The 22300-nt window shown below is 35.5% G+C and overlaps 2 protein-coding genes across 9 annotated transcripts; one reads left to right on the top strand and one right to left on the bottom strand.

Annotated features, from left to right (window-relative positions):
- Positions 1 to 1921: 1921 nt before the first annotated feature.
- LOC136217505 (putative pectinesterase/pectinesterase inhibitor 28) lies at positions 1922 to 5607 on the top strand. Its single transcript, XM_066004097.1, has 2 exons — positions 1922 to 3061; positions 4916 to 5607. The coding sequence occupies exons 1-2, from the start codon at positions 2050 to 2052 to the stop codon at positions 5605 to 5607; spliced, it is 1704 nt and encodes a 567-aa protein (XP_065860169.1). The 5' UTR covers positions 1922 to 2049.
- Positions 5608 to 15292: 9685 nt separating this feature from the next.
- LOC136216898 (transcription factor MYB35-like) lies at positions 15293 to 19803 on the bottom strand. 8 transcript variants are annotated; one of them, XR_010683400.1, is made up of 8 exons: positions 19461 to 19803; positions 19247 to 19341; positions 18302 to 18909; positions 18096 to 18137; positions 17828 to 17922; positions 17125 to 17259; positions 16718 to 17002; positions 15293 to 15852 (listed from the first exon to the last, which is right to left on the bottom strand). XR_010683400.1 is itself a non-coding variant. In XM_066003442.1 (5 exons), exons 3-5 carry the CDS (start codon positions 17835 to 17837, stop codon positions 16809 to 16811), a joined length of 339 nt encoding a protein of 112 aa, XP_065859514.1. In that variant the 5' UTR covers positions 17838 to 18909; positions 19247 to 19341; positions 19461 to 19803; the 3' UTR covers positions 16575 to 16808. The 8 variants fall into 8 exon arrangements, 1 of the variants encoding a protein (XP_065859514.1); XR_010683396.1 differs by having other exon boundaries at positions 18096 to 18909; XR_010683398.1 differs by having other exon boundaries at positions 17828 to 18137.
- Between the last annotated feature and the right edge of the window lie 2497 nt (positions 19804 to 22300).

Here is a 22300-nt window from a genome sequence, read left to right as displayed (position 1 = left end):
AACCTCCTGATCACAGCCTGATCCCTAAGTTCTGATTCTGCTGGATAAGTCCCGTTTTTCATGAAATTCACAATGTCGAAGTACCAAGGCTTCTCGTCTACTCCTAACAACATTACATCTTCATAGCACGGTTTGTGGGACCTTTTTAGCACCAAAGGCTTTGAGGCAAGATTCTGTGGATTATCCCACACCGACACCAAGGTGGCCAAAGCATCCGCTGCTTGGTTCTATGCTCGGGGAATGTGATAAAAGCGGCACTCGCTGAATCTCTGTGCCAACCCCTCCAGCTGGTCTAGGTATGGGCGCAACCTTTCTTCCCTTACTTCCCAGTTTCCTTGTGCTTGTTTGATAATCAGCTTTGAGTCGCCCCAAATTTCAACGTACGATGCTCCCAATGCTGCTAAAGACTCTAACCCATAGACGCACGCTTCATACTCGGCCGTATTATTAGTGAGAGGGAACGATAACTTCTTTGCCATTGGGACCCTTTCTCCTTCTGGTGAGATAAGTAGCACTCCTACCCCGGCTCCATTTGAGTTAATCGCTCCATCGAAGAACATTTTCCACGGTATCACTTCGATTGCGTCCAAGTGCTCGTCGGGGAAATCATAGTTCGTCTCCTCTTCTTCCGCACTTAGGGGCTGATTGGCCAGAAATTCTGATACGGCTCTCCCCTTGATAACCTTCTTCGTTACATATTCGATGTCGAATTCTGACAGAAGCAACAACCATCGGGCCAGCTTTCCGATTAAGGATGGAGTTCGGTACAGATACTTCACGGGATCCATTCGGGAAATAATGATCACTTTGTAAGACTGAAAATAGTGTCGCAGCTTCTTCGTTAGGCATACTACTGCCACGCATGTCTTTTCGATCATATTATACTTAAGCTCGTATTCCAGGAACTTCTTACTCAGATAATACACCGCATGCTCCACACCGGTGTCCCCTTCATGGGCCAACATTGCTCCAATGGATCGCTCCTCGATCGCTACAAAGAGGAGAAGTGGTTTTCCGAGTTTAGGCAGCCTCAAAACCGGTGGATTAGTCAAATAGGTCCGGACACTTTCCAATGCTTGCTGGCACTTATCGTTCCAAACCATGGCTTGATATTTTCGTAGCAGCTTAAAGATTGGTTCGCAGATTGTGGTGAGTCATGTTATGAATCGACTGATATACTGAACCTGCCCCAGGAATCCTCTCACTTCTTTCTCATTCTTTGGCGCCGGCATTTCTTGTATGGCCTTTACTTTGTCGGGATGTCCCAAAGTTCTGTGAAATTTTAGAATATTCCCATAGTAATACTCGTTACCGATCAATTCATACCATAAATGTACATTTTTTCCGTTACACCAATCATCTTCTATATACTGGTATATGCGATTTCTATTAGTCGGGTGTATGATTTCCGATACTACCAAAGAGCTTTCTCGACCAATATTATACACGAAGCCACCTCCCCAACCATCCATTAGAAGGCCACCTGCTACTATACGGTCAACCTCTTCTCTCCTAGAGTCATCTGTGTTTATCTTCTCCCACCCCATCCAAATCTCCATTTTGTCGGGAACAACAATATTCCAGCATTGGATGTCTTCACTGATATTCCGCCTGAGAAACTGTCCCGGTTGCTAGGAATGTCTTGCTCGAAGATATTAGTTCCAGTCCTGAATATCGAACGAACTGACGAAGACAGAATTGAAGAAGTCAAAACTGACATGTTCCTTAAATAACCCAAGTCTCTCTTGCTCCTCAAATCTTGGAAAATCATTCAAAAAATTAGACCACCCTCGTAACACTCCAATCAAATTCAGTAACAGAAAAAAGAAAATCTATTTTTAGAGAAATCAAACCATATAAAAAAAAATTGGAGTTTCCATCTCCTGATAATAATCAAACCAGAGCCCTTGGGGCATATAAAGAGTATCTTCATCTTTTTACTCAATAAAGAGCCCTAAGAGAGCTCTGAATTTACCCAAATAAATATTTCCCATTTTTTCAAATTTTGTTTTCCAATTCCATTCTCACAATTTTTTAAATTCTAAAAAAATGACGGACAACAACGACAACGACGGGAAGAAGAAATTCGCCATCATCGGCGTCTCATCCTTGATCCTAGTGGCTATGGTGGTTGCTGTCACAGTTGGTGTCAGCAACGGCGATGAAAAAGACGACGACGACGGAGCCGGACCATCAATTTCAACCTCAACAAAATCAATTCAAGCAATTTGTCAACCGACAGATTACCAAAAGACTTGCGAGAGCAGCCTGTCAAGAGCTGCCGGAAACACAACCGATCCCCACGCCCTTGTTCAGGCAGGTTTTCAGGTCGCCGTCGATGCCCTAAAAGTCGCACTTGCTAATTCTTCGGCTATCGCCGAAGCTGAAAAAGATCCATTAGCCAAACAAGCCCTTGCGAATTGTAAAATCATGATGAACATTGCAATTGAAGATCTAAAAGCTTCATTCCAAAGCGTCGGCGAGTTTGATATAAATAAAATCGACGAGTATATTGATAATCTGAAAATCTGGTTAAGCGCCACCATAACTTATCAACAAACCTGTATAGAAGGTTTTGATAACACCACCGGAGAAACCGGGAAAAAGATGAAAAAACTCTTATTGAGTTCTTCCATGTTAACCGCTAACGGTCTTGCTATGGTCACCGGACTTTCTTCAATTCTTGATGAGTTGAATATCCCGGAACTTGGTGGCCGGAAACTTCTTGCTACGAGTAATAATGATGGGTTACCTGCTTGGGTTTCTCCGTCGAAAAGGAGACTTCTGGCTGCTGCTCCGGATACCATTAAGGCTGATATTAAAGTTGCTCTGGACGGAAGTGGTCAATATAAGAGTATTAAGGAGGCGATTAAGTTTGTTCCGATGAATAAACAGACTCCTTTTGTTATTCATGTTAAGGCCGGAGTTTATAAGGAGAAGGTTGAATTTACTAGGAACATGACTAATATTGTGTTGGTCGGAGATGGTCCCAAGAAGACGGTTATCTCCGGCGAACTTTGCTTTGCTAAGGGTTTGCCTACACTTAACACCGCAACTGTTGGTAAGTATCTATTTCTCAATAACTTGATTCATAAATTAAAATGACACTACACGTATTAAATGAACTGTTAATCTCGAATCATAATAGAAAGTTTATTACGTGGTGCAATCTGAATAATCCGGAAGCATATGGATACGGAAACCGAGATGGATACGCAGATATAGGAAACATTATTTTTAATTCATAACTTTTTAAAAAATAACCCAGAAACAAAAATAGATATGGACACAAAATGGACATGGATAAGGAGACGAAACGCAGAAACACTATAATCAAAATTGTTCTTACAACATAGTCCTGAACTAGCTTAGTCTGAGACCATTTTCTATAAATGGGATATTTTACCTCCATTTGGGGTCCTAAGGAGGATTTAATCCTAATAAGGGTTCTGGTTTAGCATATTATCCATTATAGGTCTCTGCTAATTAAGACGGAAACCGATAGTTTGTGTACACGATTTTAGATTGCAAAAAAATCCACCGGTTTCATAATAACATAATTTTTTAATTTTTTTTTATTGAAACCGGTAGCTAGTCTATCGGTTTCATCTAATATTATTTTTTTCAAAGCTTTTGATCAATTGTTCCATAACAAGATTTTCAAATTTTTCAAAAGAAAAATTTAAAGTTAAAGTTAGTCCTTTTACTTTTACTTTTTTTTTTTTTAATTTAACTTCAAACTATTAATCTTTAAACTATACTATTTAATTTTAAAAAAATAATTATTTAGTCCTAATATACGAAATAATATAAATTTAAAGCTAATATTTATAAGCAAAATCAATTTTAACCTAACGTGACCGGAAATTTGAAAAAACTGTTTTGACTGTTATTTAATCGTTATTTCAGATATTCCAAACATCAATTATCGATAGACTCGTTTGGAAGATTCGATGTGACAATTAAATAACAGTTAAACCATTTTTTTCGATTTTAAAAAATGTAAGGCTAAAATTGATCTTGTTTGAAAACGTTATGGTTAAATTTATAATTTCAAACTGTAAAAACCATAATTCAAATTGTAGCATGACAATAAAAAAACCCGTAAAAAATATAATTTCAAACTCACAATTTAAAAGAATAAAACATTTTTAACGGAATTAGATGTTCACTATTAACTAATTTGACAAGAAAATATTTAATTAATGAATTTAAAAATATATAGTTAAGAGCTAAAATTAAATTAAAATTTATAAAATATATCATTTCTGAAATTTTTATTTAAAATTTTGAAAAGCCTTCAAAGATTACATTAGCATCGATTTTAATATAAAAGTGAAACTAGTAGACTAAGGGGGTGTGCCTTTTCACTTCAAAATAGAGAGTTTTAGGTGTTTGGTTAGGGACCTCCTATTTGCCTTTTACAATTGAAAAGCATTATTAGGTGTTTGGTTAGTGATCTCTTGTTTGCCTTTTACACCCGAAAAGCAGCTTTTTACAAAAGCAAAGAATCTCTGCTTTTTGAAAAAGCAGTTTTTTCCAACAGCAAACAACAAACCGTAACAGCAACAGCAAACAACAAACCGTAACAGTAAACAACAAATAGCAACAACAAACAGTAGATAAAATAAACGGGCCCTAACTACCCGTTTCAGTTAAATTAACAAAACAAAAAATTAATTTTTTTTATGAAACCGGTAACTAATCTACGGATTTCTTTATAAAATAAAATCGGTAGAAAAGCTTCCGGTTTCGACCTTACTTAATAGAGACCGACAGTGGATAGTATGTCAAACCATGTGCAATAAGAATAAATTTTCATAAAACCCAAAATGGGAGCAAAATCCCTATAAATGGACTCTTAATTCTAAACTTTACTCATTTGGTGAATGTAATCAAAATTTGATCATTACAGCTGTCGGTGGAGCTCATTTCGTCGCCAAAGACATCGGATTCGAGAACACCGCCGGAGCAATCGGACATCAAGCAGTAGCACTTCTAGTAGAAAGCGACATGTCAATCTTCTACAATTGCCACATCGACGGTTACCAAAACACACTCTATGCCCTAACTTACCGTCAATTCTACCGTAACTGCAAAATCTCCGGGACAGTGGACATAATCTTCGGCGACTCAGCCACCGTAATCCAAGATTCCGAAATCGTAATCAGAAAACCAATTGACCTCCAAAAACCCACAATCATAGCCCAACAGAGAAACGAATCACGGGAACCAACCGGATTTGTGATCCAAAACAGCACAATTACAGGATCTAAAGAATATTTACCCATGAAAGAGACAAACCCAGCTTTTCTCGGCAGACCTCAACGGCCATTTGCGAGAACAATTATTATGCAAACGCTGATTGAAGATGTGATTGATCCTGAGGGATGGTTAGGGTTTATGGGCTCTTGGGGGAAAGATACTTGTTTTTTTGGTGAGTTTGAGAATAAAGGAGCTGGTTCTGATACTTCAAAGAGGGCTAATTGGAAGGGAATTCATAAGATCAATGCTAAAGATGCTGAATGGTTTACGGCCGGAAAATTTATTGAAGGTGATACTTGGATTCCTAAATCCGGTGTGCCTTATAATAATGGTATGCATTGAATTGTAGAGAACATGGAGGAGGAGAGCAAAATTTATATCCTTTTTGATATTATTAATTATTCTTATATATATGTGTGAGTTGTTGATTAGTTAATTCAATTTTGGTTTATGGATATGTTGCTTATTATTTTTCTATATGGCAATACTATTTGAGAAGAAATTTTGGCTTAACCCAATTAAGGTGGCTTGAGTTGTTAAGAACCACAAGTCGCTTAAGTTAGATATCGACTTCATGTCCTAGCATATGCAGAAAGCTTTAATTGAGAGAGAATTCAGGTTCCCCGCTAGGGTTTTAATGACTGAGCCGCTCGTTAGTGGGCTCAATAAAAGTTTGGCTAGAATCGGCTCGATTTACGAAAGAGCCGCTAACGAATACGGTTTAGAGGCTTGATTCTTAAATGAGCTGAGGTTGGACATGGAAAAGTTCGGCTCGAAAGCTTGCGAGAAGACTCAATTATAGACTTGTGAACAAGTTCATAACTAAGGTCAATTATAATGTTGACAAACAACATTGATTTAGTTTTTTTTTTAAATCATCATCAGATCACTTTATGTTTTCATCACATTCACTTCTTCTCCTCACCTGTCTCTTTTCATTTTCACATTCCTCTCCTTACTGTATTTTTTTATTTAGTGACTAAAATGAGGTTATTTATGTTTATGCATGTAAAGTTATATTTCATTTGCTAAATATACTATTATTTTATTTGATATTATTTTGTTAGTGCAAAAAGAAACGAGCTGCTCTCAATCAAGTTCGTGAATAAAATAAATGAGCAGCTCACGAGCTAAGATCGTGAACAAGATAAACGAGCTGACTCGTGAACGAACGAGCTTCAAAACTAGCCGAGCTCAAACACAAATTTGAGCTCGAAGATCAGCTCGAGCTTGTTAACATTATGACGAGCCGAGCTTGAGTAGGCCAAATATCAGTTCGGCTCAGTTCTATTACAGCCCTATATTCCCGACGAATCTCAAACCGAAAAATCGTATAAACTATCATTTTTTTGTTGGCTTTATTACTCATTTTTTTACCGATAATATTGAATTTATATTCAAATAAATAAACCAATTCCAATTTCTTAAATAAATGGGTAAGTTATACCTTTTGATTTTTTTTTCTAAAATTAATTACTTAACAAAGACTTTTTTTTATAATAGTCAAATTTACCCTTAATATTATTATAATACAAAATAGTATAAATATTAGCTTAAATTTGTATTTTCTTAATAATATTACATTCTTGAAAAGGAGTAAATAATAGTTAGGTACAATCATAGATCTTATATTAAGATCTGACACACCTCCATACGCAAATGTCTGTTGGGCTTGAAGGTCATGAAACTAATTGAACTAAAAGCTCGAGTTTATAGCTAAGACGCAATTATAGATCTCATACTAATCTCTGACACACTCCCACACTCAAATGTCAATTGAGTTTGTAGCGTGCACAACACATGCCCATCCCACCAATTGACAGTTTGGTCTAAGAGGCTTTGATACCATGTCATGGAGCAAATTGAACTAAAAGCTCAAGCTTATAGTTAAGGTCCAATCATTGATCTCATATTAATTTGTGACACACCCCCACATACAAATGCCTATTGAGCTTATAGCGTGCACAACACAGACCTATAAATGATAAAATGGAACTTTCCAGGGCAAAATTGAATATTGTCATTTCTTTTTTTTTATTGAAGAAAGAAAATTATTATTAGATGATGTATATATAATAACAATAGTTTTCACTGACCAGATGAAAATCACTCATATATAATAAATATGAAACACATTTAAGAATTCTTGTAGGGTAAGTTATAAGGTTCTTAACATAATTCAATTATTTTTTTGCGTACCACATCATCCATGTACCTAGCCAATTAATTCGTATCACTTCAATCTTAACTAATAAAATAATGTCAGTACATAATAAACTTTTCCAATTTGGTCACTTTATCTCCCCCCTAAACTTAAAATGATTAGTCACTCCAACTTGCTTAAAGTGAAATAATATGTCCCTTATTTTGCCTCAACCGAAAAAGAGGTGACCATAGATCTTTCGTTTGACTCACCCATCTGTAACGTGCTTCCCTTAAATAATTTCAAGGAAATGACAAAAATGCACTTATTTGTTTCCGTTAGAAGAAGAAACCCACTTTTCTCCCTCATTCATTTTGCAATTCTGAAATGGATTCTCTCCATAGTCTCTGAATCTTAATTTTCTTTCAAGTCTCATTTTGTCTCAATCAAAAGTGATATTTTTTTTCCTACATGCATTATTACTGAAAATTGACAGAATGAGTACAAATTATTCCTCTCAGTAATAGCGCATTGCAAGATTTGGCAATTTGTAAGAAACCACACATGCAAGATCAAGAGAGGCATGTTAGGAATTGCAAGAAGAAATGCAGGAACTTGGAATATATTCTGAAGTTTTGTGCCTTTATTGCTTAATTATCAAAGGAAAAGAAGTGCCTATAAATAGGATTACAGAGCAAACTAAAAAGCTAAAAACTCTTAACTAATGGAAAGATATTTGGGGAACTACAACTCAGAAAATCAAGGAATATATATTTAAAATAATACAACTGTTAAGAGACTAAGTCAGCTGCTAAAATGATTTAATCAGATTTGAATTAATTCTCAACACCTTCCCTGAATTCAAACCTACAAACTCCAAGTCGAGACCTGAAATAAACATGCTTGTCACGAGGAAGAGACTTAGTGAGGATGTCTGCAACTTGCTGCTCTGTGTTGCAATAAAATAAACCAATTTTCCCTTTAGCTATAAGATCTTTGATGAAGTGAACACGAATGCTTATATGTTTGGTTCTACTGTGGAAAGCTGGATTTCTAGTCATGAAAATTGCTGCTTTATTATCACAGAAAATCTGAGTTGCTTCCCTTTGTTCATGACCAAGTTCTTCAAGAATTCTTCTCATCCATACAGATTGACATGCTGTCGAAGTTGCAGCCATATACTCACTTTCTAAAGATGACAAAGCTACTATTGGTTGTTTTTTGAGCTCCAAGAGATGGCACCTGAACCAAGATTGAATGTATAGCTTGTTGTACTCTTCCGATCATCCAAACACCCGACCTAATCGCTGTCAGTAAAGCCAATCAATTTGAAATTAACAACATGATTATACAATAAACCAAAATCAAGTGATCCAGCAATATAGCGCATGACTCTTTTCACTGCTCCATGATGATGTTTTGATGGAGAATGCATGAACCTGGAAATTACTCCCATAAAATGAGCAATATCTGGTCGAGTGTGAGTTAGATATATCAAACCTCCTACCAACCTTCTGAAATATCTTGCATCAGCTGGTTCAGTCCCATCTTCCAGATGCAATTTCTCATTCAAATTCATTGGTGTAGCAGCAACTTTACAATTGAGCATGTTAAATCTATTGAGAAGATCAGTAGCATATTTCTTTTGATGAACAAAAATCCAATCAGCAGCTTGTATCACTTCCAAACCAAGAAAATAATGTAATTCACCCAAATCTGACATCTCAAATTTGTTTTTCATGGAAACTTTAAATTCTTCAATTAAGGAAGAGGAACCCATATAGATAGTATCATCTACATAAAGGCAAACAATGAGAAAGTTTTTACCAACTTTCTTCAAATAAAGTGTAAGCTCATTCTTGCTTCTTTCAAACTCATTCTTTTGGAAATAAGAATCAATCTTGTTGTACCATGCACGTGAGGCTTGCTTTAAGCCATAAAGAGCTTTTTTCAACCTATACACCTTTTCTTCTCCCCCTTGAATGAAGCGTTCCGGTTGGGCTACATAAACTTCTTCTTCCAACTCACCATTTAAAAAGGCAGACTTAACATCAAATTGATAAAACAGTTAATCTGAGTTGAGCAGCCAAGGCTAGAAGAGTTCTTGCCGTTTCAAAACGTGCAACAAGAGAAAAAGTGTCTTCATAGTCGATACCTTGCTGCTGTATCCCTTGACCACGAGTCTCGCCTTATGTTTTTGAATTTCTCCATCAGAGTTGTACTTAGTTCTGAACACCCACTTGACTCCAATGACGTTTTTCCCTTCCGACAGCTTCACCAATTCACAGGTTGCATTTTACTTAATTGCCTCCAATTCTTCCTTCATTGCTTTACACCATTCTTCTTTATCTATAGCTTCTCCAAAGTTTGTCGGATCAGCAACTAACAAAGCTTGTGGAGCCTCATAAATATCTTTCAATGATCTGAATTTTCTTAGTGCAGTTTCTTCATCTGATGAGTTATTACTGCTTGATTGGGAGGATGTGGAATTTGTTGAGGCTGAATGAATGGAGCTTGTTAATGCTGAATTAATGGAATTACTTGATGAGTTGCTGCTGTTAGAGGATATAGAGGTTGTTGAAGTTGAACTGACAAGTCCAGATGTGTTCTGTGGAGCTTCATTTTCAATTACAACATCCTTAACACAATTTGATTCTTCATTCCATACCCATCTTTCCTCTTCATCAAAAACAACATTCCTGCTAATGATCACTTTGCCACTAATCGGGTTATATAGCCTATATGCTTTAGATTGATCATAGTAACCAACAAAAATGCATTTTGCTGATTTATCATCAAGTTTACTACCATTATGAGAATCAATTAAAGCATAAGCAATACAACCAAATATACGTAAGTGGCTTACCGAAGGCTTTCTTCCTCTCCAAGCTTCATATGGGATTTGATTTAAGACAACTTTTGCTGGAGATAAATTTAGTAGATAGACTGATGTGGCTACTGCTTCTGCCTAAAAAACATTTGGAAGATTTTTTTGCTGTCAACATGCTTCTTGCCATCTCTACCACTGTGTCGTTCTTGCGTTCGGCCACACCGTTTTGTTGTGGTGTATAAGGTGTTGTCAATTCCCTGTGAATGCCATTTTCTTCACAAAATGCAGAGAATTCTTTAGATAAAAACTCACCACTTTTGTTAGTTCAAAGCGCCTTAATGAGTGTGCCACTTTGCTTCTCGACATAGGCCTTAAACTTTTTGAAATTGGAGAATGTTTCTGACTTGAGTTCTTGAAAGTACACCTAACTCATGCGGCTGTAATCATCAGTAAGAAGCAAAAAATACCGACTCCCGCTAAATGATGCAGTTTTCATTGGACCACATAAGTCCGCATGCACTAATTCAAGAGTTTTAGACGCCCTCCAAGACGTGTTTATAGGAAAAGGACGTTTGCTTTGTTTTCCATAGACAGAACCCTCACATAATTTAAGTCAATAAATTTGAGGCAGCCCATTCACCATTTCTTTTTCTCTCAACAATTTCAGCCCCTTGACATTTAAATGCCCATACCTCAAGTGCCAAAGTGTGGATTCATTGTTTTCTTTGACAACAAGAGCATGACACTCTACACTAGAAATAGCAAGAGGAAATAATTTGTTTCTAGTCATAGAAACATTAACTACAACATGACCAGATTTTTCTCTTTAATTCACATGAATTATCATCAAACAAAAGAGAAAAACCGCTCCCAATTAACTACCCAACACTCAACAAATTATGTGACAAAGAAGGAATGAAATAAACATTATATAGAAACTTGACATTACCATGCCCATTGTTTATTGCCACAGTTCCTTTTCCTTCAACTTGCATCTGCTTATTGTCACCAATTCTCACCTTCAACTTGTAGGAATCATCAAAATCCTTGAATAAAGACTTTTCGTTATTCATGTGATTGGAACACCCACTATCAAGGCACTAAATATCACTAATGATCTTTGTATCATCATGATAGGCCATGAACAACTTGGCCTCCTCCTCTTCTTCTTCATGCTCTTCTTGAACAACATAACTTGCATGCGTTTCTCGATCTCTTTTCCAACATTCAGCTTGAACATGCCCATATTGTTGGCAATAATAACATTGGATATTGCTTCTGTTGTTTTCACGTCCTCTGCCTCGGCCACCTCTTCCACGATAACCTCCTCTTCCACATCCTCTGCTAGACGCCTTTCACATGAAAGGCCTTTTCTTCATCTGGTTCATATTTCTTCAGTCTCACCTCATGGGATTGTAGAGATCCTATTAGTTCATCAAATGTGTAAGTTGCCAAGTCGTTAGACTCCTCTATTGGTGCCACTATATGATCAAACTTTGAATTCAGGCTCCTCAACACCTTTGCAACAATGATTTGATCTTTAATTTCCTCTCCATAGGATCTCATTTGATTGACAATAGCATCAACCCTTGTAAGGTAGTCCTGTACTGATTCTCTATTCTTCATTTGTAAAGTTTCAAAATCACGACGAAAGGATTGGAGTTTTACCGTGATTACCTTCGAGGAGCCTTGGAAGGTTGTCTGAAAGGTTGTCCAAGCTTCTTTGGCAGTGTTTGCTGCTGAAATTTTAGTGAAGATTGAATCATGAACAACCTGCTGAATAAAGAACATGGCTTTTGCATCCTTCTTCTTGTTTTCCTTTAACTTTGCATCATCATTTTCATTAGGACACCCATTTTCCACTAAATCCCACAAGTCTTGAGATCTGAACAAGGTTTTCATCTTGATGCTCCAGAATTCATAGCAATCTCCTTTGAAAATAGGAATTGCTGGTTGGGAAATATTTAGGGTATTGTTTTTTGCCATAAGCACGCCCAGTTACAACCGAACGTGGCTCTGATACCACTTTTGTTAGGAATTGCAAGAAGAAATGCAGGAACTTGGAATATATTCTGAAGCTTTGTGCCTTTATTGCTTAATTATCAAAGGAAAAGAAGTGCTTATAAATAGGATTGCAGAGTAAACTAAAAAGCTAAAACTCTCAACTAATGGAGAGATATTTGAGGAACTACAGCTCGAAAAATCAAGGAACAGATATTTAAAATAATACAACTATTAAGAGACTAAGTCAGCTGCTCAAATGATTTAATCAGATTTGAATTAATTCTCAACAAGGCAGTCATATTTAATGAGCTTAGTGTTGTAGTTATTTGTTCTATGAATTAGTTGTGTTATTTTGGTTTGATCACCTGCAATTTAGTAACTAGGTATTCTCATGATATATTGTGAACAATATGGGCAAGTGTTAGATTATTAAACTAAGTGTCATTCTTGCATATGTGAGATGCTTTTTTCTGTCACTTTGGATTTTAGATTCTAACACCCTTTGTGTGATTTGCCTACTAAGAATCTTAGTTTTTTTGTGTTTTTTTCCTACTTATTAGTAGTTAAAAAAGGGCGATTATAATTTAGATTTACATCATGGTGGGAAGGTAGTGAAAGAACTGAGTGAACTAAAATGTATTGGTGGTAGTATAGAAAAGGAGGAACGTATATAATGATAAGTTAACAACCATTAATTTGTTGTGGATTGTTAGAGATATGGGATACATAAAACATGGTTCCATCTACTATAAAAATGTACGGAGTGGTGGGTTAATACAGTTAAATACTTCCTCTGTTCCATGATAGTTGTCTTTTAAGATTAAGGTACAAGAATTAAGAAATGCAATTAATGTTAACTAAAAGACTTTGTTATCCTTATATTAATTGCATCCATTAATTAATTTTTATCTATTCCTAAAATAAAAAGGAAACTCAAATAGGGGTATATTTGATAAACAACAATTAATGTGCATGTATTGAATCAAAACGTCAAACATTATGGAACAACTCTAGAAAGACAAATATTATGAAACAGAGGGAATAATGATTTAGTGTGATCTTTATAGTTAATTTGTAAGGGAAAAGTCAAAATTGTTGGTGTTTACATTGATAAAACTGAAGAAGCAAATACGTGTGGGTCCCAACTGACGAGTTACATGGAAAATGGGGCCAACATGGCCAGTGTCGCAAATAAAAGTTTTAATACAATAGTAATGTTCACCTGGTCAGTGACTGACTAGGTGAATTTGGTCAATCACCATTGGATTTAAATTTATTATGGTAAGGTTTAGATTCACATTTACTAGATCTAATAGTGATTGACCAAATTTGGTTGGTCAGTTCTGACCAGGTGAAAACCACCAATTAACACATTACTTAACTTCATTAATGAAGAAAGAACACACATAAACAACGCAACGGGATGATGAAATAGAGAAAGTAGAGTTACAAACAATGCAAGTAGAGGCACAGAATGAAACAGGACAGTCAGATCTTGATAGTGCAGATAGTTGATAACATCCAGATATTATCGAAGGACCAAAATGGAAATTAACCAAACGACAACGAACCAGAGATACGCCAGAATAAAGGTGTATGAAGCAAACTGTAGAAACTGGCGGGTCAATGGAGTCCTGGATACGCCTCAGATGGTCAAACGCAATAAAGAGGCTAGTAATCACCACCTCTTGGAGGATATTTCCTTGGGACAACCGACATCATTAAAGACAAGTAAAAGCCCATTAATGAGCTGTTATGGCTGAACTTGAATGAACTCAGTAACCACCATTAATGAGGTATTAATGGGGACTTTCTGGTTACCAAATCGAGGGTTACGACTAAACCTAGTATAAATAGACTTGCACCCCAAGCTATTGAGGTACACACTTTCCAATACCATTCCCTTCGTGCTTTTGTTTTATCCATTTATACATTTTACTGACTTTATCATCGGAGTCCCCCCGAACCCAACGACGCCACCCACAGGTGGAGCTCCGACGAGAAATCAACTTGGTAACATCAATAGTGATGATCATAGTGTAGAAGTATAAAAAAGTGATGGTCACACTGAACAAAGTTCAAAGTTAGATGCAGATGCAAATGAATCTTTCATTAAGGACAATGATGATGATTCAAATGGCAGTGAATATTACTCATTTTCCCCAATAATATTACATTCCTAAAAAGCAGTAAAACTGAGCTAGGATTAATATGAGGATAAAATTTAACTATTTCTTACACTAATGATAAAAAATTTAACTTCCCAATAACGTCAGAGGAAAAACTGATAATTGTAATTTATTTGTTATTGAATAAAGATAAATATCATTAGACGATGTATATATAATAAATATAGAACGCATTTAAGAATACTTGTAGTTGTAAGGTTATGTACATATTTCATACTACAGTTGGCCTACTGGTGAGATAATTGCGAGTTATGCGATCGAACGGCTCAACTAAAGGATAAGTGTACCCTGTCATTATCAAGTCGTAAATCTAGTTTAAGTCCAGGTATCAAATCCACAAGATTTACACCACAAGTACCAAACTACTTGGCTTTACCACGTTATCTAAGCGGTAAATAACTTTGGGCTTTTGTGTGTATTAAGTACTACAAAATTATTCCTATACTATGGTGAGACAGATTTTAGCTTTAAACCCTTATGTGATGAAATAAGTTATGATAAATTAGAATGCGTAAAGAACAATATTTCAAACTATACAACAAGTAATATTTAATCTTACAAAGAAGGTTAGGAATAAACCAATGAACTCTGTTAAGTTCTTAGTTCGTGATTCATTTGGAAAAGCGACACTAACTCTAGCTAATTCAGAAATTAGGACACGTAAGTTCCATGACTTGTCAATTCTTACAGGTTTCTAGTTGTCAAACCCGATAAGACAACACATATATGAATCTTAGTTAGTTTTAGAGATTGTAATTGACCTACATTATAATCAATTATGAGAATCAAAGCAAGAAAGGATAATAACAAGTGTAATGTAAATCAAATTGTAAAATATGTGTTATATTGTGAAGATAAATTGATGAAATAAAACCAAACCTAGCACTTAGAGTGAGTACAAGCAAGTAAAAGGAAGAGAATGCGGCCCTTTAGAACTAACTAATTGGACTCAAATCATCTCTTTTGGGCTTGGAGGTAAATCTCTCGAGCATGAGGAGGGAATGGTGGATTCAAAATTTTGTCAGGAGGATGAAGGAAATTTACAATAGTGAAGCTCTTAAAGTTTAAAGATACTATAAAGCATGAAAATCATAATGAAATATTGAACGGGTGCTAATCACCTGTATTTATACAAAAAATTTACCACGGGTGAACTATAAATTACACTTTGAATTGAGAGTTTACACAATATTGAAAAAGTGAGTCACACGACGTGTAACTATTTGGCACTTCGTGTTGACCTCTTATTCATCTGTTGACCAGCCTTACAGAGTCCTGACACGACGTGTCATAAAGTTACGAAACATTATGCCTCTGGAATTTTAATTCACATGCTGTGAGAAGTGTGTCACATATATATTTTAGGAAAGATACTTCTGGAAGCCTTCTAGAAAGAAGCAAAACTGACAGAAGACAGGATCCTGTCATAGAAACGTCTCTCTCTATCAATTAATGGAAAGATTCAAACTGGAAGTTTGCAATGCTAGAAGTTAGAAGACGATCATTGACGCATTGTTCAACGATCGATAGAAGCTTGATTTTATCAATGACAACTTTCCCCTTATGGATAAACTGGCATAGTGGACATAAGCATTTTAGAAGATAAGAGATAGAAGAGGATTTTCCCTCCAACTTCTATTTTGAATTTCAAATGGTCTTCTCCAAATGGTCCACTATAAAAGCCAAGCCAAGAGTCCATTTTCACAACTAATCACTAGTGGAAAAATGGCCATTTGCATCGGCCAGTGGCCGATGCAAAAGCCCTCGATGCAAATGCGTTTGCATCGGCCGTTGGCCGATGCAAATGATTGTAGCATTTGCGTCGGTCCCTTAAAAGGGCCGATGCAAATGCATCTTAATTGCATCGGCCCTTTAAAATGGCCGATGCAATTGATGTGGCATTTGCGTCGGCCCTTTAAAAGGGCCGATGCAAATGATTTAGCTTTTGCATCACATTCTTTAAAGGGCCGATGCAAATGTTGTATCATTTGCATCACACTTTTTAAAGAGCAGACGCAAATGACTTTTTTTTGACAGAATTTGTGACGGTTTTTTTGTAAATAGTGAAATATTTAAATTTGGATTGAATGGAGCTCTATACAAACAATAATATCATCAACTTACAAGAAACATAAAATTTAAATTTTTGATAAATGCAATTGTGAATCACATGAACCATATTCACTTATATTCTGGAATTGACAAAAATTTCAGGAATAGAAACATCTTACAAATAGCAGGTCAATACAAATCAAAAAAACACACTGGCATTAAAAAAGTACGTACCCTTCAAAATAGTCCATTGGCACACTTGAACTTGTGCTGCTCACTATAGCAGTTGGTGCAGCAGAACTAATATGTGGGGAACTTGAAGCTTCTATCGCCAAACTCTGTACCAATAATTCAAAATAAGTACCAAAAGAATCAAACTCTGTGCCGACCTGCTACCTATGGCTGAATGAAGCCTAACAATGAGCTCTTCTTCTTGGAGAGTGAAGTTGTCATGCTTTAGATCAGGCCTCAGGTAATTAATCCACCTAAGCCTGCAACTCTTCCCACATCTCCTAAATCCTGCACTTTCACATATGCAAGTTTTTTCTAAATAAAACAAATTGGAATTGTGGTTTCATAACGGTATTATGCGATCGATATATTCAATCCGAAAAGAAAAACAGAAAAGAAGAAGAAGCAACCTGCTTTCTTGGGAAGATCAGTCCAATTTCTAGTGCCACGCTTAGACACATAAGCAACCATCTTAGCATCTTCCTTCGGAGTCCAAACTCCTTTTTTCACATTCAGCTTACCACAACAAGGAGGTCTCATTATCCCTGCAATTTATCACTAGTTAATATCTTTCGGTTTTTCAAAGTCACAATATAAATTAATACAAGAAAAATAAAGATTTGATGATGATAGTTAAACGAGTACTGAATGGAGCAACTTCAAACTTTTGTAAATTAGCTAACAAATGCATGTGTGCTCTTCTCAAGAGCTGAATTTACTAATTAATATTTAGTTAGGTTTAAAGGCATAATTACAAGTGTGGAAACAAGAAAAGCATGGAACTAATTTAATTAATGCTATATGCTGAACAAGCAAATATATTTGTATATCTATAAATATAAAATATAGAAAGATCATTCTTTTCTTTCTTCCCTTTTCTTTATAAATTCACATTTAATATATTATTGATTATTCAAATTTGATTTGTTAGATAACAAAGAGATAAAATTTAATTACTAGAAGCAATACACATGGCAACATCATCGTGTAGCAGAACAATAGCATAATAAATTAGATAAAATGCACCATCTAGAAATTCCAGTAACTAATAAGATAAAATAATAAAAGACAATTGACCTAGCAATACCAAATTAAACTTGGAACATGAATTACCTGCACACATAATCCTCACAACATTTTGAACTGCAATTTGTGCATCCAATCGTCATTTTCAGCACCACCTCCCTTTTTCTTGATGAGATAAACATCTAATTTCAATTAAGGAAGTTCACATAGACATTAATAGACTTATGACAGCCATTACACAGGGTCAACCAAACAATATAACCGCAACCCGGAACAAAACGATATCCCCAAACTATGTTCTACAAACTAACAGTTGGTTTATTGCTATACTTCAAGAAACATTCATTATGGATACAACTGATTTTTTCCCAGCAAAATTGAATGTTTTATGTTCTTCCTAAATACAGAGCACTAGGTTCTAACAGTCCATACATGATTACTTAAAACATAAAAAAAATAAAGGATAAATGAAGAAATGGGAAACCATGCTCTATAAATATGTAGATAAAGAGTTGCACTGAGATAAACAAAGGCTTGAGAGTGAAGGTTCAAATTTTAGACCTTTTTAGTGCATACATATTTTCAACCATCACAAGATTCACAGCTCTTCTAGGCTCTAATTGAAGCAATTCCTTCATCATCACCTTATCAGCTACACCTGTATTATCTTTGGCATTGTGAACAGTGCAGGCGCTGAGCAATGTCCTCCACACAATCGGATCAGGCTGGAGAGGCATACTCATTATAAAGTTATAAGCTTCTTTAAGATAATTCTTTTGGCTACTACTTTCATATCAGAGGAAATGGAGTTGAGATCAATGACAGCAGGGATTTTTCTGCTCAATTCCAGAGTAACCGAAGTTAAATATAAAGTTATAAGCTTCTTTAAGATAATTCTTTTGGCTACTACTTTCATATCAGAGGAAATGGAGTTGAGATCAATGACAGCAGGGATTTTTCTGCTCAATTCCAGAGTAACCGAAGTTAAATGTTTGGCAGCATCTGATATTAAAATTTGTCCAACATTGTTGCTTCCTAATTTATGACATATAATGTAAGAAACATGAAATGAAAGTGTTAATGGAGAAGCATCAAACGAACAGAAATGTGACAAAGGCTATCTCTCCAAGAAGCATTAGACGAACATACATTTCAAATCCTTCAGGGACCTGCGATATAAAAAAAATAAAGACACAAGTTATGCCTTGAATTACCAACCAATTTCCAATTTGAAGCAGGGCCAACTATGGTCATGTCTAAATTTATTCCACAAGCACGAAAGCTTGTCCACAGAAATGGAGGCTAAACAGAATATCAAAATTAGTAACCTATATTTCAGCCTCATCTAAATCAGACTTTTAAGAATGGAAAACACAAAGCATGATCAAACAAACATATGAGGGAAAAACATAGCCATTATTTGCTAGTTTTGCATATTCAATATCAAACTGAAATGAAATAACTGCTGAATCCAAATAACAAGACCTAGATTGAAGGGAAATTTACCAAAAATATCAGAAATAAGAAGGATGGCAAGGTTGGAATCCGGGGAGACAGTGAGGTAGGTTTTGAGTCCACCAAATTGCAATAAAACCTGTAACCTATAAAATAACTAAAACTCATATCAATTAAGAGAAAAATCCCTAAACCCATTCAAAACTTAAGAAAACCCCATCAAAATGAAATCAAATTCTCATTCAAACATAATAAGTTAGCTTACCTAAATTGAATCAAAATCTAGCGTTTGACGGTACAGACAGAGTGTCAAATGAAGCTAATCAGCCTAAGAGAGATGAAACGAACTGATGTGAAGGGCTAATTGGTCCAATAAGAGCAACTGCTACTCCACTACGGACTAATCCTAGTTCAGCACTCCCATTTTGCTAATTCAACACTCCCTTTCACCAATCCTGTCCTTACAACGAGATACAGACTGAGAGCAAGTGGGAAACCCAACTTAGAGAGAAAGAGATGGAATAAATCCTTGACCTAGTCGGATGTGGAAAAGGCAGCCATGGAAGGGAGCTGAGTTTCCATCTTGTGAAAAGGAGAGGAGGGAGATGGGAGGCGGCTGCAAATATGTACATTAACCCTAAAATCCAAATTTTATATGAACCCTATTTGCATCGCTTTTTATAAACGGCCGATGCAAATAATGTAGTTATTTGCATCGTTACTTCTTAAGGGGCCGATGCAAATAGTTCAATTACTATTTGCATCGGCCCTTTTAAAAGGACCGATGCAAATAATACGTTTATTTGCATTGGTTCTTAATAAGGGCCGATGCAAATGAACTTTTTGCATCGACCTCAAATAAAGAGCCGATGCAAATGAACCTTTTGCAACGGCCCCAAATAAAGGGCCGATGCAAATGAACCTTTTGCATCGCGCTTTGTAAGGGCCGATGTAAATGCATCGATGCAAATGGTCATTTTTCCACTAGTGAATCTTCACACGAAGAAGAGAAAATCTTCAAGTGAAAATTAGAGCAAATTTTAATACACATTTATTTTCATATTTGTGTAAAATCAATAGAGAGAGAATAGTTCAACTGGTTTATATATCAGAACCAAATTCTATTGTAATTCAGAAGCTCTTATTGCTTCGGTTATAAGCGAATAACTAAAGAGGTAGATATCTGAGCGTGATTGTAAATGAAGGTACTTTACATAAACTCTATCTATTGTAAAAAGGTTTGTGCTCTACCCGTTAAAGAGTGCTTTAGTGGATTAAAACTCAGAAGAATGAATTCTGGGGACTCGACGTAGGCGAGAGTCCAAACCAGTATTTCTTAACTCTATCGTTATTACTTCTGATTATATTGCTTGCTCTGACGTATTTATCACACACACATGCTTTGATTATTATGCATCAATTAAACTGTCATCTATCTTGAGAATAGTCAGAAGCTCTACTGAACGAGTTGTCATCTGAGCGCATACATCAGAAGCAAAATCAAGCTCAGTAGACTGATTAACTCACTAAACTGAACTTGCATCTGATTCTAAAGTTTGCCTCTGTGCTAGCCTTTGAACGAGAAGTGAAAAATTTATAGAAGGTTAAAATTAACTAATAGTTCCATTCACCTTCCCCCCATTTGGAACTAATATAACCTTACAAGTGACCAACACAAAGGAACTACTCCAGATCCATTTTATTCAGTTTACCGAGTTTCTAGATAGAGTTCCACGGAACAACCTAGGATTCATTATGAATAATTGACCGAAAACCGAATATCTTGATACAGTTTAGAGAATTAAATGGGAAAAAAAATTTGACCAATAATTTATATTTGTATATTGAAATGGGAAAGATACAGGGATTGATCCGTATAATCAAATAAAAAGTAGCACATCATTTGCATAGACTTGGTATGAAAAGATGCGATATGTGTTATAAGCAAGGTTCTAACAGACGCTAGGCGCTAGTCGAGCGGATAGGGTCTTTGGTGATTAATCGATGATTAATCGGATTTTTTTATTAAATAAAGTATTATATAAATACAATTAAAATTTGGATTATACTATGTAAAATTAATAATATAAAATACTTAGGATAGAAAAACATATATATATATATATATATATATATATATATATATATATAGGAGAGATCAGGTGTGACACATTGCTTATGATGTGACAAGGCTTATTGTGTGACAACAGTGGCTTTTTAGTAATTGTGTAAAAAAGGAAGGGGTATATTTGTAATTTTACGCGCTAGTATAAATAGTTATTATGTTAGGGGTAAATTTGTAATCTCATATATTTCTCTCGTTCTTTCTTCTTCGGTGATTCTCTGATATTTCTCTCGTTTTTTCGGTTTCGCCGTTTCATTTTCGATCGTGTTTTTGTTGAGTTTTTGGTTGGATTTCTTTGTTCTGTCTCGCATTTTGTGTTTGTTGGAATATATCGGTGAGTTCCTGTATGTTTTTTTGTTTGTTTTGATCGTTTTTATGTTTTTTCATTTCCCTTCGTTTTTTTTGAATATTTATGGCTCTGATTTCCTATATTTTTTTCTTTATCGGTAGGTTCGGCTCTCTGTTTGTGTATTTTTGAAGTTATCGGTGAGTTCCTCTGTGTTTTCTTTGTTCATTTTAGATTTTGTGTTATGCATGTTCTTCGTTTTTTTGTTTATATGTTTTGTTTCGGTTTTGTATTTTGTTTTTGTTTTGTTTGTTGTTTTTAGGGTTTCAACGACATTTTTTTGTGTTTTTTCATTCTTTGCGTCTATCATTTGTTAGTTTTGTGACTTGTATATGTGTTTTTTTTTTGTTGTTTTTCAGTATATATCAGAATGTCGAAAGCTACTTCTAGTAGGGAAGATATTTTGCCTGATCATGTTATTGATCCTGCGTTGCTTTATGCTATAAACTCTGATTATATGGAGGTTGATGACGACATGTACTATTTTATGTTTTTATGGAACAATATATGCATTCTTTATGAACAATATATGTATTCGTCTGGAACAATTTATGTTTTTGTATGGAACTATTTATGTATTCGTTTCGAACAATATATGTATTCGTTTTGAACAATATATGTATTCGTCTGGAAC

Source organism: Euphorbia lathyris, chromosome 2 (genome assembly GCF_963576675.1).
Source record: "Euphorbia lathyris chromosome 2, ddEupLath1.1, whole genome shotgun sequence".
Lineage (NCBI taxonomy): Eukaryota > Viridiplantae > Streptophyta > Magnoliopsida > Malpighiales > Euphorbiaceae > Euphorbia > Euphorbia lathyris.
The sequence above is the reverse complement of the archived record's forward strand: the minus strand, read 5'-3'. Positions and strand labels throughout refer to the sequence as shown.

What these genes read in the sequence shown, in the direction of transcription:
- LOC136217505 (XM_066004097.1), top strand. Translation starts at nt 2,050, where the DNA reads ATGACGGACAACAACGACAACGACGGGAAGAAGAAATTCGCCATCATC. An exon ending in ACTTAACACCGCAACTGTTG is followed by an intron (nt 3,062 to 4,915) that starts GTAAGTATCTAT and finishes TGATCATTACAG; the next exon opens with CTGTCGGTGGAGCTCATTTC.
- LOC136216898 (XM_066003442.1), bottom strand. An exon ending in TGATCTTCCCAAGAAAGCAG is followed by an intron (nt 17,003 to 17,124) that starts GTTGCTTCTTCT and finishes GTGAAAGTGCAG; the next exon opens with GATTTAGGAGATGTGGGAAG.